This window comes from Macaca mulatta, chromosome 14, assembly GCF_049350105.2.
Source record: "Macaca mulatta isolate MMU2019108-1 chromosome 14, T2T-MMU8v2.0, whole genome shotgun sequence".
Lineage (NCBI taxonomy): Eukaryota > Metazoa > Chordata > Mammalia > Primates > Cercopithecidae > Macaca > Macaca mulatta.
Window position 1 is genome coordinate 467,456 of NC_133419.1, and position 14,320 is coordinate 481,775.

A 14,320-nucleotide genomic window follows, 5' to 3' on the forward strand; every position below is an offset into this window, starting at 1 on the left:
AACCGTTTAAACGCCTCGAGATCCCTGGCTGCAGGGAGTGGTACCTTCCTCATTTCAGCCATTTATTTCCCGCTCTGGTCCCAGTGGTTCCAGTCAACGGGCGGGACGGGACGCAGGGGCCCGGAAGAGGCGCCGTGCACTTCCGGGTCGAAGAGCGCGCGGCGGCGGCGGCTGCGGCCGGGCCGGGCCTAGTAGCGACTCTCGGTCGGGCAGCGGCGGCGAGCCCTCAGGAGCGGCTGCGGGACGCGAGGTTTCCGGGTACGTGCGGCGGCCGCGCCGGCCCTGGGGTCCCTGCTCCTCCGGGCCGCGGGCCGCCTGTGGGCGCCACGCGCTTTGTCTGCGGCCTGCACCGTGGGGCGAGGCCTGCTCCGCGCTGGCCGCGGGCCGGGAGGGCGGGCGGGCGCGCGCGCTGGGAGGCCCCGCCGAGACTGGGAGGCCCGTGGCCTGCGGGCGGACGTCCGGGGCTTGCGGGGACGCGGCGGGAGCCCACCTGCCTCGCCCCGTGGCACCCACGCGCGTGCCCCCTGCGAGTCCGCCCTGCCGCGTTTGGAAGAGCGCTGTGACTTCGCTGCCTTGTTGCCAGCCTCTGTGCGTGGTTGCCTTCATGGGCTTCGAGCCTTGTCTGCATGTCCACAGGCCCGTGTGGCTGGCGGTTTTCCTATTCCTTAACTCTTGCAGTTCTCACAACAGCCCCTCTGGAGTAGGCATTGTTCCCGTTTTACCGATGAGGGGATTGGAGCCCAGAAAGGCTAAGTAACTGGCCCGCGCCACACAGTCGGGGAGGGGCAGAGCCGGCGGCCGGGTCCGCGCCAGCCCCGACTCCGACCGTGCTCTTTTTGACGCTGCTTGTGTTACCCCTTCTTTGGAGTTTCCGCGCTTTACTTGTTTCGACAACAGCAGAACAGCAGTCAGCTGGGTGAACCACATTGTGGCCTGTGGTCACTGGACAGGCTCTGAAGCTGAGCTGAGGTTTGACTTCGGGGTTGGCATACTTAGCCTCTCCTGGACCACCCGGTTTTCTTTCTTATGGGAAGAATGTTAAGTCAGAGTACTAGTGGATGGATGACGCCTCAGCATCATGGCTACGACAGGCCTGGCCGTGGCCCTCAGCAGCGCTGTGTTCATCTCAGGCCCGCGGAGACCTTTGTTCATACCTGACTTTTTGACTATCATTGCAGTTTACAGTTTTGAGGTCTCCTAGCTGATACAGCAAATGGTGAATACAAGAATAAAAGTTGGCCTGAGTTGAGATGTTGGACTTGGCTGCAGGCTTGTTCAGTGCCTGAGATGGGCACTCAGGTTCCAGGACTGGCATGGAAAGGGATTGCAGGCACCCCGGACACCAAAGGCCCTTTTCATTCCTCAGTAACAATTGGGACTGCCAGTGCGTTGGTTCCCCTGAATTCGAAGAGAGAGAGAAATAGCGTTTCCGGTTTTCTTTTCCCCTTTAATCCCCCAATCTGGAGTCTAAGCAGGAGAGCCACAGTGGTCCCTCCACCCCAGAGCTCTGCTAGCCCAGCCGAAGGTGGCCAACAGCTGGGAAGGGCTGTGGTCTTTTCTGCGGAAATGGCTTCCTGGCCTGTGGCCTGGGACACGGCAGAGGTGGATATGGGGAAGGGAAGATGTGGAGTTGGGGCTGCTGGTGCAACCAGGAGGTCCTAAACTAGGGGTTCCCATTAACCCGCATCCTGACTGCAGGGTTCTTGGTGGTCCCAAAATGTCTTGTTTCTGGTGGTTGTGCTGGAGGGTATCTGCAGAGACTTCCTGGGTTATTTTCTCGTCTTTGGCAAAATAACCCCTAGTTACTGTTGTGGGATACCCAGGAAAGGATGTTGTTCAGCCTCACATAACCTGAACCTTCCTGCTGCTGTGGTGGAGGATTGTAAGAGGCCCATGGAGGCTTCCCTCACCAGCTGTGGTAAAGTTCAAAGGCCTCAGGACTTAGCCCCACAGGTACACGGACTCGCAGAGTTCAGCCTCTTTCCTGAGCTGGTATTTCTGGCGAGCTCCTATGTGCCAAACCCCACATGGCCTCACTGGTCTCTTCTGGCAGCCCTGGGGCAGGCCCAGCCATTGCCTGTCGCCCTTCCTAACCCTTGGAGGTGGTCCTCAATCTCAGTGCATCAAGGGAGAAGCCAGGAGCTATTTGTTCACATATTATGGCTCACTGCAGCCTCAACCTCCTGGAGTGAAGTGATCTTTGCACCTCAGACTCCCAAGTAGCTGAGACTACAGGCGGTTTCCACCACACCTAGCTGGTTTTTAAATTTTTTTGTAGAGACAGGGTTTCGCCATGTTGCCCAGGCTGGTCTCCTAACTCGCAGGCTCAAGTGATCTGCCTGCCTCGGCCTCCCAAAGTGCTTGGATTACAGGCGTGAGCCACCGCACCCGGCTAATTCACTTTTTTTTTTTTTTTTTTTTTTTAAGGAGACAGAGTCTCGCTCTGTCACCCAGGCTGGAGTGTAGTGGCGCGATCTCAGCTCACTGCAACCTCTGCCTGCCAGGTTTAAGCAATTCTCCTGCCTCAGCCTCCCGAGTGGCTGGGACTCAGGCGCATGCCACCACGCCTAGTTCATTTTTTGTATTTTGGTAGAGATGGGGTTTCATTGTGTTGCCTAGGCTGGTCTCGAACTCCTGAGCTCAGGCAATCTGCCCGTCTTGGCCTCCGAAAGTGTTAGGATGACAGGCGTGAGCCACCGCGCCCGGCTGCCGATTCACTTTTTTTTTTGAGACGGGAGTCTCGCTGTGTCGCCCGGGCTGGAGTGCAGTGGTATGATCTCCACTCACTGCAAGCTCCACCTCCCGGGTTCATGCCATTCTCCTGCCTCAGCCTCCCGAGTAGCTGGGACTACAGGCACCTGCCACCGCGCCCGGCTAGTTTTTTGTATTTTTAGTAGAGACAGGGTTTCACCGTGTTAGCCAGGATGGTCTCCATCTCCTGACCTCGTGATCCGCCCACCTCTGCCTCCCAAAGTGCTGGGATTACAGGCGTGAGCCCCCGCGCCTGGCCCGATTCACATTTTTTACTTTCTGTGTGAAATACATCATCAGAGTGAGGATTTGCACTCGGAGTAGTTGGACCCTGGGACTCCCCCCAGCCCTGCTCTGTTGTCTCTTAGGTGGTCTCCTTGAAGTGCTCCCTGGTAGATTCATGTGAGAGAATCTGCCTCCAGGGCAGGGACTGCATTCACCTTGTGCTGCACAACGTAGGGGCGCAGGGTAGGTGTTGTAGCAGGCGTCCCAGGAGGATGTGGGGTCCGTTGTTGGGGTGGTCACAGCTATTGCCAGGGAGTTAAGGTCCTCTTAGCTGCGGCCTGAGAGCTACGGCCACTCTAGGTCTCAGTGCACGCCATGGGAGAGGGGTCACCCTCCTGTGTGGGCCGTGGCCCTTGTGTGTCTCTGAATGGAAGAGGGGTCACTCTCCTGTGTGGGCCGTGGCCCTTGTGTGTCTCTGAATGGAAGAGGGGTCACCCTCCTGTGTGGGCCATGGCCCTTGTGTGTCTCTGAATGGAAGAGGGGTCACCCTCCTGGATGGGCCGTGGCCCTTGTGTGTCTTTCAGAGCTGGTGTCTCTAGGATTCAGACGCAGGACAAGCAGGGCGTCTCTGTGGAGTTGCTGGGTCCACCAAGCAGCAGGGCTGCAGACTCCCTTGAGCGGGGATCATGGCCAATTGTCTTCACCTTAGGGCAGCAGGTAGAAGAAAGGTCAATTACTGATTTGGCAAAACCACTTCTACAATTGCTGTTTCCAGGCGGTAGTCACATATGGCAGTTGACAGTTCGGTGGAGTTGACATTCGTCACTATTTTAGAAGGCATCATCTTAGAATCTAGGGTTGGCCGGGTGCAGTGGCTCATGCCTGTAATCCCGGCACTCTGGGAGGCCGAGGCGGGTGGATCATGAGGTCAGGAGATCGAGACCATCCTGGCTAACACAGTGAAACCCCGTCTCTACTGAAAAATACAAAAAAAATTAGCCGGGCGTAGTGGCGGGCGCCTGTGGTCCCAGCTACTGGGGAAGCTGAGGCAAGAGAATGGCGTGAACCTGGGAGGCGGAGCTTGCAGTGAGCCGAGATCTTGCCACTGCACTCCAGCACTCCAACCTGGGCGACAGAGCAAGACTCCATCTCAAAAAAAAAAGAATTTAGGGTTTCGCACGGTCTTGTCAGATGGGAAGTGAGGCTGTCCTGCTCTCTGAGCCTTAACCCCATTAGGGATTGTTGTCCAGGGGTGTCCGGACAGCAGTGGCGGTGACAGCCCCTTTCCCCAGTTGCTGTGGTACATGTGCAACCCGCGGTGGTGGCAGGAGCTGAGCTCCAATGCGAGGAGGCCCTGAGCTCGAGGGCCCCTGGCTGTGGCCCCCCACTTCCTGGCCTCTTGTGCGATGCGCTTTCATCTGACCATGGATGGAGCTTGGACCTGGTGGGGAAACAGTGCTGCAGGGCCGGCTTCACTGCCTCGCTGGATTCCTGGCTCACTCTCCTAGTCGAGAGACCTTTCCTCCCAGGGTCGCCTGGGAAACAAGGTGAATAGCACTGATGAGAAATGAACCACGTGCGCGCATCTCATTCCTTATCTGGGACCAAAGTTTGAGGCCCTGGTGTGGAAGGAGGAGCGTGTCCAGCTAGATTTCCCAAGGCTTTGTACGGTGTCCTGTGTAGCTTCACAGTGACCTTGCACAGTGGGAAGGGCAGGGGTCCTGGCTGATGGGTTAGTGCCTTGAGCAAGTGGCTTTGGGAGCCGAGGGGTGGGCCTGGCCTCTGTGCCTTCTGCCTCCTCAGCTCTGGGTACCACCGGGGACTCAGCAACACCCTGGTGGATGGGGTTGGGGTGCGGTCAGAGGAGCCTCCGGGCCTCCCGACACTGGCCAGCCTTGGCAGGGAGAGCACCCTGCGTGTCACCGAGCCCCCTCTTGTGCGCAGCTGATAAAGCCCGGCTCTGCCTCAGCTCAGGATGAGGCCATTTTGTTTGTATATGGTGTTGCGATTCCTCAGGAGTGTTGCAGTTCACTGGTCAGTGACCTTTTTTTTTTTTTTTTTTTTGAGATGGAGTTTCACTCTTACTGCCCAGGTTGGAGTGCAGTGGTGCGATCTCAGCTCACCGCAGCCCCCTCCTCCCGGGTTCAAGCAATTCTTTTGCCTCAGCCTCCTGAGTTGCTGGGATTATAGGTGCCCACCACCACGCCCAGCTAATTTTACTTTTTTTTTTCAGACGGAGTCTTGCTCTGTTGCCCAGGCTGGAGTGCAGTAGCACAATCTCAGCTCACTGCAACCTCTGCCTCCCAGGTGCAAGTGATTCTCCTGCCTCAGCTTCCCCAGTAGCCGGGATTACAGGCACCTGCCACTACGCCCGGCTAATTTTTATATTTTTAGCAGAGACAGGGTTTCATCATGCTGATCAGGCTTGGTCTCAAACTCCCGACCTCAGGTGATCCACCCACCTCGGCTTCTCAAAGTGCTGGGGTTACAGGTGTGAGCCACTGCACCCGGCCGACCTATTTTTTTTTTTTTTTTTTTTTTAGTTAAAAACAATTTTTTTTTTTCCTGGCCGGGTGCAGTGGCCAGCTGGGATGTGGCTTCTCAGGTAGCTCTGTAAATGTGAATTGTGTGCAAGGCTTACTGGTGAGGGTTGTTCTGTGTGTGATGTCTTAGGGCTCACCCTCCACGTGCTGTGGCGGTGGATGTGACACTGGGATGCGGCCTGTGGGGAGAGGTCGTCGCTCTTCAGAGGGCTCTTTGCAGCCTGGGACAGTTTCGAAGTTTCCCGGCTCTGGTTTCTTTCAGAGCTGAGCTCAATGTGCAGCAATGGATGACGACAGCCTGGATGAGCTTGTGGCCCGGAGCCCGGGGCCGGATGGACACCCACAGGTCGGCCTTGCGGACCCGGCAGGTGACTTTGGTGAGCTGCCCAGTGCCGGGTAGGGGCATCCCCAGGAGGAGCAGGGTGCCTGGTGTTTCCCTGTGGAGGTCGTCTGTGTGTGTCGCTTGTCAACTTTCAGTCTAAAAAAAATTATCCTTTGATTTTAAATTGTGGAAGTAGTGTATTGTTTTGTCTTATTTTTAATGCAAACAACACAAATGTTGAACGAAAGAATGTTCCCTTTCTCTGCGTGTGCCCCCACTTTGCCAGCCCTGGGGAAGCTGTTAGCCGTTTGGCAGGTGCTCCTGATGCCTCTATGCCTGTGCAAAGCTACCTGCTCTCTGCTGCATGGTCTTGACGCCCCTGCGGCTTGTGTCTCACCCTGTTGTCTAGACGAAAGCAGCGAGGGCAGCAGTGGGGACTCCGGGGATGACAGCGACAGCGAGCACGGAGATGGCACAGACGGAGAAGATGAGGGGGCGTCTGAGGAGGAAGACCTGGAAGACAGATCTGGTGAGACAGCTGGTGTTCACGCCGGCTTCTGTGTTTCCTCTTGTCATGGTGGGGGCAGCCTTTTATAACACATCCTCCGTGAGAGTGCTGTCCTCACCACAGCTGGCCCCGTCCCCATGGTCACCTGCAGTGAGGTCTCGTCTTCAGCTGTAATGACGGCTTACTTTATTTGTGGTCTTTTTTTTTTTTTTTTTTTTTTTTTTTTAAGACGGAGTTTTGCTCTGTCACCGAGGCTGGAGTGCAGTGGTGTGATCTCAGCCCACTGCAAGCTCCGCCTCCCGAGTTCAGGCCATTCTTCTGCCTCAGCCTTCCGAGTAGCTGGGACTACAGGTACCCGCCACCACACCTGGCTAATTTTTTGTATTTTTAGTAGAGATGGGGTTTCACCGCGTTAGCCAGGATGGTCTTGATCTGCTGACCTTGTGATCCGCCTGCCTTGGCCTCCTAAAGTGCTGGGAATATAGGTGTGAGCCACCGCACCCAGCGTTTTTTTGTTTGTTTGTTTTTTTGAGACGGTGTCTTGCTCTGTTGCCTAGGCTGGAGTGCAGTGGTTCAATCTCAGCTCACTGCAACTTCCGCCTCTTGGGCTCAAGCAGTTCTCCTGCCTCAGCTTCCCGAGGAGCCGGGATTACGGGCGCCTGCCACCACGCCTGACTAATTTTTGTATTTTTAGTAGAGATGGGATTTCACCATGTTGGCCAGGCTGGTCTCGAACTCCTGACCTCGTGATCCGCCCGCCTCAGTCTCCCAGTGCTGGGATTCCAGGTGTGAGCCACCGTGCCCGGCTGTGGTCCTTCATTTTGAAGTTCAGTTTGACAACGTAGTAGGTCTCTTCTCTGTTGAGGGCAAAAAATTAAAATGTCTAAGAACACTGAACAACATCATCTGTGATGTTTTTGGAGAGAATGTAACCGAACTGGAATTCCCCATGGAAGGAGCAGCAAGATCTTGGCAACCGCCTGCCCCCCACACCCCGACAAAGGCATGCCGTCATCACCTAGGTACAGGATGGGTTTAGCGTGACCCGGGGTTTGCCATGACCGGGGACCTCCTGACCCGCTTGTGGTTCATACTGTCATCTGAACAGAACTCCTAAGAACTGACAGATGCATTGTGCGATTTTATGATTTTATTAAGAAATTCAGGCCAGGCGCAGTGGCTCAGGCCTGTAATCCCAGCACTTCAGGAGGCCAAGGCAGGTGGATCACCTGAGGTTAGGAGTTCGAGACCAGCCTGGCCAACATGGTGAAACCCCATCTCTGCTAAAAACACAGAAAATTAGCCTGGTGTGGTGGCACACACCTGTAATCCCAGCTGCTCGGGAGGATGAGGCAGGAGAATGGCTTGAACCTGGGAGGCAGAGGTTGCAGTGAGTAGAGATTGTGCCATTGCACTCCAGCCTGAGCAATAGAGTAAGATTCCATCTCAAAGGAAGAAAGAGAAATTCTGGCTGGCTGGGCACGGTGCTCACGCCTGTAAGCCCAGCACTTTGGGAACGTGAAGCAGGCGGATTGCTTGAGCTCAGGAGTTCAAGACCAGCCTGGACAACATAGCAAGACCTCATCTCTACAAAAAATACAAAAATTGACCAGGAGCAGGGGCTCATGCCTGTAATCCCAGCACTTTGGGAGGCCAAGGTGGGCAGATCACGAGGTCAGGAGATCGAGACCATCCTGCCTAACATGGTAAAACCCCGTCTCTACTAAAAATACAAAAAAAATTGGCTGGGCGCGGTGGCTCACGCCTGTAATCCCAGCACTTTGGGAGGCTAAGGCGGGCAGATCACGAGGTCAGGAGATTGAGACCGTCCTGGCTCACACGGTGAAACCCCGTCTCTACTAAAAATACAAAAAACCGGGCGTGATGGCGGGCACCTGTAGTCCCAGCTACTTGGGAGGCTGAGGCAGGAGAATGGCGTGAACCCAGGAGGTGGAGCTTGCAGTGAGCCAAGATCGCGCCACTGCACTCTAGCCTGGGCAACAGAACGAGACTCTGTCTCAAAAAAAAAAAAAAAAAAAAAACAAAAACGCCCCACAAAAATTAGCTGGGCACAGTGGTGTGTGCCTGTAATCCCCACTATTCAGGAGGCTGAGGTTGGAGGATCACTTGAGCCCAAGAGGTCCAGGCTGCAGTGAGCTGTGATCGTGCCACCACACTCCAGCCTGGGCAACAGAACGAAACTCTGTCTCAAAAAAAAAAAAAAAAAAAATTAGCTCACTTACGATTGATTGATGATTGTATGTACCCTTGAAATTCTTTTCGGAGAACAGTGCTTTAAAGGGCAGGTCTGGGCTGGGTGTGGTGGCCCAGGCCTATGGTCTCAGCTACGCAGGAGGCTGAGGTGAGAGGACCCTGGAGCCCAGGAAGTTGAGGCTACATTCCAGCCTGGGTGATGGAGCGAGACGCTGTCTCAAACAAAACAAAGGGGAGACAAGTCTGTGGGGTGCACTGGTGGTACCTCCTTCCCTGTGCCCGTTGCTGTCACCCTCCGTGGTGCGTAGTCTGTGAGGCCACCAAGGAGGCGGCCTTGCCCCAACCCTGCCCCGGTCCTGCCCCTGCCCTGCCCCGACCTTGCCCCGGCCCTGCCCCAACCCTGCCCCGGCTCTACTGTGGTGGCATCCTCAGAGGGAGGGTGAGCTCAGCCTCAGAATTTTGCCTTTCCACTGACATCACCCTTGGGCTGGAAAATCCGTGGTCCTCAAGTGGCTACTGTGATCTGTGTGTCACAGTCTTTCAGGATAACCCTGTGGTTATCAGGGTTAGAATGTTCCGGAAAGGTAACCCTTCTGTTTGAGACTGTTGGTGAGGGAATGGCGCTCATGGCCTGAGCCAGTGTGTGTTGGCCGTGTCCTTCCAGAGTTCGATGTTTAGCTCTGCACGCGACGTGCTCTTGTGGGTCTGCTGGGTCTGCAGGTGCCAAGGGGGCTCCCCTGCTTACTCCCAGCGCTGGGTTAGGGCTCTGGTTCGTCTGTAGCAGGTCTGCGCACGGATTCTGGCATTGCCAGGGCTGAAAGCATGGGCCGTCAGGGTGACTCTCTGTCCTTGAGATCCTGAGGGCACATTGGATGCCAGCGACTCTGGGTTGCGGGCTGGAGTGAGGGTGACAGGAGCCTCAGCAGTGCCCCCACCGTGTCTGCGCTCACTTTCTAGCAGCAAACACAGCGCGTCAGGCAGCAGCTGGGGGACAGGGTCATAGACACTGAGAGCTGTGGGGCGTCTGGGAAAGGGACAGGCTCCTTGGACCTGGGGTGGGGACAGGCTTCTGGAGAATACAAGCTGCCACCTGAGGGGCAGGAGGAGGTGGCTGGGCAGGGGCAGCAGGGAGGCCAGGGCTGGGGGCTGTGAAGAGACAGAAGGTTTACAGAGGCCTGGAGCCCGAGGGCTGAGCGCCCTGAAGGAAAGGGATGGGAAGGCACCGGAGAGGTGTTGGTGTAGCCAGTGTCTGCAGAACTTTAGTGAACACCCCTCCCCTCTTTATTCCTCCAGGAACTTTTTTTTTTTTTTTTTTTTTTTTGAGACCGAATTTCGCTCTTGTTGCCCAGGCTGGAGTGTAGTGGCGCGATCTGGGCTCACTGCAGCCTCCACCTCCCAGGTTCAAGCAGTTCTCCTGCCTCAGCCTCTCAAGTAGCTCGGATTACAGGTGCATGTCAGCACGCCTGGGTAATTTTTTTGTTTTTATTAGAGACGGGGTTTCACCATGTTGACCAGGCTGGTCTCGAACTCCTGACCTCAGGTGATCTGCCTGCCTTGGCCTCCCAAAGTGCTGGGATGACATGCGTGAGCCACTATGCCTGGCCAGGACTGTTTTTTTTTTTTTTTTTTTTTTTCGAGACGGAGTCTTGCTCTGTAGCCCGGGCTGGAGTGCAGTGGCCGGATCTCAGCTCACTGCAAGCTCCGCCTCCCGGGTTTAGGCCATTCTCCTGCCTCAGCCTCCGGAGTAGCTGGGACTACAGGCGCCCGCCACCTCGCCCGGCTAGTTTTTTGTATTTTTAGTAGAGACGGGGTTTCACGGTGTTAGCCAGGATGGTCTCGATCTCCTGACCTCGTGATCCGCCCGTCTCGGCCTCCCAAAGTGCTGGGATTACAGGCTTGAGCCACCGCGCCCGGCCCAGGACTGTTTTTTAATCATGAAGAAGTAGCCAGTGGATCCCTAACTGGTGGGAAACATGTTGAGGAGGGAGTTATTCCACGGGCAAGGCCCACGTCGCTGGGCCCAGGAACTTTCGTTCTCGTTGCTTTTCCCACCCTGGTGTTTCCTGCTGGAAATCACTTGTTACACTGCCCTCTCCAGCTTGAGGTAGTAGCTCTTCAACTCTTTTTTTCTTTTTGAGATGGAGTCTTGCTCTGTCGCCCAGGCTGGAGTGCAGTGGCGCGATCTCAGCTCACTGCAAGCTCCGCCTTCCGGGTTCACGCCATTCTCTTGCCTCAGCCTCCCGAGTAGCTGGGACTACAGGTGCCGCCACCATGCCCAGCTGATTTTTTGTATTTTTATTATTTATTTGTTTATTTTTGAGATGGAGTCTTTGTCACCCAGGTTGGAGTGCGATGGCACCGTCTAGGCTCACTGCAACCTCCGCTCCCCAGGTTCAAGCGATTCTCCTGCCTCAGCCTCCCGAGTAGCTGGGATTACAGGCACACACCACCACACCCGGCTATTTTTGTATTTTTTGTAGAGATGGGTCTTGCCATGTTGGCCAGGCTGGTCTCAAGCCCCTGACCTCGCGGTCTACCCTCCTTGGCCTCACAAAGTGCTGGGATTACAGGCTTGAGCCACCACGCCCGGCAATATTTTGTATTTTTAGTAGAGACGGCGTTTCACCGTGTCAGCCAGGATGATCTCGATCTCCTGACCTCGTGATCCGCCTGCCTCGGTCTCCCAAAGTGCTGGGATTACAGGCGTGAGCCACTGCGCCCAGCCAGTAGTTCTTCAACTCCTAACATGAAAGATGAAAACTTAAAACTCTTCTGCTGCCTCCCTCGCAGCTCTCACTTCTCCCAGCCTCCTCAACAGTGTAAATTCCTGTTCTGGGTGTGCCTTTCCCTTTGCCGGGTAACAGCAGGGTCCTGGGAGTGATGCCCCAGTGCTGGCAGGGTCCTGCCCATATGTGTGGAACCGGGAGAGTCTCGGGGCTGAGGAGGAACCTGCCACCCATACCGAGTCTGCTCCTCTTCCCATGTGAACTTGTGTTCTGTTTCCTTTAGCGTTGTTTCAGTGGAGTTTGGTAGGAAGAAAAGAGCAGTGCACATGTGGGCTCTGCCATGTTGAACTCAGAGCATTTTCCTGCTGCTGGTCAGGGTGTAGCCTCAGAACCACTCCAAATTGACCAGAATGGTTGTGGTCAGTGGCTCAGTTAGGAGCCTCTGCTCTGCCTCCCACAGGGAAGAGGAACGGGCGACCTCAGAAGGAGGTCCCGTCTGCAGGCAGATGGTTCATGGTCCTCAGGCTTTGAGAAGGGGGCGTTGGAAACGGGGGCTGCTGTCAGGGGGCTGTTGCACTGAGGGGCTTGCTTGGAGGCTCCGAAATGAACCTGATGATCTCTGGGACCTGTGCTGGGCCCCAGGGTTGCCGCTCCTCTTGAGGTCTGCCTCAGACCCAGGCTCAGCTTAAGAGGAGCTGATCTGGCACTCAGGACGCTCAACTTCCCACGCCTCGGTGCAGGGCGCCCGAGGCTTCAGGTTAGGTGCGGGGAAGGGCTCCTGGGGTTGTGGATGTGCTAAGCGTGCACGTAGAGATAAGTGGCAGGATGTGAGCCCCTGGGGAGGCGGGCTCTGCGTTGCAGACCTGGTGTCCGGAGTGCAGCCTGGCCTGCTTGCCTCCAGTGCCACAGTTCGCGCTGCCAGTCCTGCTTGCACCAGTTGGAACATTTCCTCTCTCTCCAGGTTCTGAGGATTCTGAAGACGATGGGGAGACGTTGCTGGAGGTAGCGGGTACTCAGGGGAAACTGGAAGCTGCCGGCTCTTTTAATTCTGATGATGATGCGGAGAGCTGCCCGATCTGTCTCAACACATTCAGAGACCAGGCCGTGGGGACGCCAGAGAACTGTGCCCATTACTTCTGCCTGGACTGCATTGTCGAATGGTCCAAGGTGAGTTCACCTCTGGTTGGGTTCTTCCTCCCTTCAGGATAGCCTCCCTGTTTATAGGTGACCCAGCCTGTGGTCAGCCTCTTGCGAGGTTCTAGCTCTCTGCTCTGCGGCTGACCCTGGAGCCACAGGATTGAGTCTGGCTTGGCCTTTGCTTTGTGAGCATCATGGCTCTTGGGAGTGTGGGTGAGCTCATGTGAGGCGTTTGTGGTGTATCGGTCAGTGGCAGGAGAGAGGACGGCTGTGGATCTCTCGGGACCAGCTGCAGAAACCCTGGATGACTTAGGGGCCATCTCAGCCTGCCAGCCAGAGGCAGGTGTGCTGTGGTGCTTGGGCGGTTTGCTGCCTTGACAGGTGGTTCTCTCAGTTGATACAGAAAACACCTGTAGTAGCCGGGCGCAGTGGCTCAAGCCTGTAATCCCAGCACTTTGGGAGGCCGAGACGGGCAGATCACGAGGTCAGATCGAGACCATCCTGGCTAACACGGTGAAACCCCGTCTCTACTGAAAAAGTACAAAAAACTAGCCGGGCGAGGTGCGGGCGCCTATAGTCCCAGCTACTTGGGAGGCTGAGGCAGGAGAATGGCGTAAACCTGGGAGGCAGAGTTTGCAGTGAGCTGAGATCCGGCCACTGCACTCCAGCCCGGGCGACAGAGCGAGACTCCGTCTCAAAAAAAAAAAAAAAAGGAAAAAGAAAACATCGGTAGGATACAGCACTCAGTCACAATAACCGGCATCAAAAGGGACTGTCCTTAAAACAGGTGAAGAGAGTTTACTGTAAACATGCAGTGTATTTTATATTTCAAAATGAACCTTTAGAAGCAATCAGCTCCCCCCGCCCTTTCTGAATACTTGATTGTGAAAAATGTCAAAAAAGTAGAACTTGCAGTCCAAGGATGACTGATGAGTCCCTGACCTCTGTACTCAGGGCTCAGCTCTGACACTGCCACCTCTCGACTCCCTCTCCTCCCTGCGGGTGCACCGGCAGCCCGTGCTGTCCCCGACTCTTCTCAGGACCATGACCTCACCCAGGATTCCCAGTGACTGGGTCTTCCTGTTCTGTCTCCCCGAGTAGCTGAAAACTGCCCGTATGCTTAGTCTGAAGCAGGACCCAGACATTACTAATGCTGCTGGTGGGGGCAGGCTGTGACATCACCCGAAGTCTGGCTCTGGTACTTCCTAGTCCTGTTCTGTTGTGGTGAGTCCACAGCCCACAGTAGATTTAGGCTCAGATTTTTCTTTTTTTTGTGGGGGGAGGGTTTTGCTCTTGTTGCCTAGGCTGGAGTGCAGTGGTGCGATCTCGGCTCACTGCAGCCTCCACCTTCCGGGTTCAAGTGATTCTCCTGCCTCAGCCTTCCGAGTAGCGGGGACTACAAGCACCTGCTACCACGCCAGGGTAATTTTGTATTTTTAGTAGAGACAGGGTTTCACCATGTTGGTCAGGCTGGTCTTGAACTCCCGACCTCAGGTGATCCGCCCACCTCAGCCTCCCAAAGTGTTGGGATTACAGGTGTGAGCCACTGCACCCGGCCACTTTTTTTCATTTATTTTTTTGTAGATTTTTCTTTTGGTAAGTGAAGCTTTCATTTAAATTGAGGAACAAGATATGGTGTTTGCTGTGTATTTTCTGTCTGGCATTTATTAGATAAGTATTGGGCAGGAGAGGGAGGGCATTTACAAATAAGTTTGTCAGTATAGAAATCTTACAAATGAGTCCGAGCACAGTGGCTCATGCATGTAATCCCAGCACTTTGGGAGGCCGAGGTGGCTGGATCATGAGGTCAAGAGATCGAGACCATCCTGGCCAACATGGTGAAACCCATCTCTACTAAAAATACAAAAATTAGCTGGGCATGGTACCACATGCC

General features: G+C 55.3%; 1 protein-coding gene across 19 annotated transcripts in view; it reads left to right on the top strand.

Annotated features, from left to right (window-relative positions):
• Positions 1 to 131: 131 nt before the first annotated feature.
• The window catches only part of PHRF1 (PHD and ring finger domains 1), a 38,608-nt gene continuing 24,419 nt past the window's right edge, over positions 132 to 14,320 (top strand). For 11 of the 19 annotated variants that reach the window (XR_013403352.1, XR_013403353.1, XR_013403354.1 and 8 more), the window contains exons 1-4: positions 132 to 258; positions 5,782 to 5,896; positions 6,251 to 6,370; positions 12,251 to 12,456. Coding sequence is in view for 15 of the 19 variants with exons in the window: in XM_015113238.3 (XP_014968724.3) it covers positions 5,803 to 5,896; positions 6,251 to 6,370; positions 12,251 to 12,456 (420 nt within the window). In the remaining 4 variants the exon portion in view is untranslated. The remainder of the gene's footprint in view (positions 259 to 5,781; positions 5,897 to 6,250; positions 6,371 to 12,250; positions 12,457 to 14,320) is intronic. The other 8 variants (XR_013403355.1, XM_015113241.3, XM_077961529.1 and 5 more) reach the window with 1 other exon arrangement.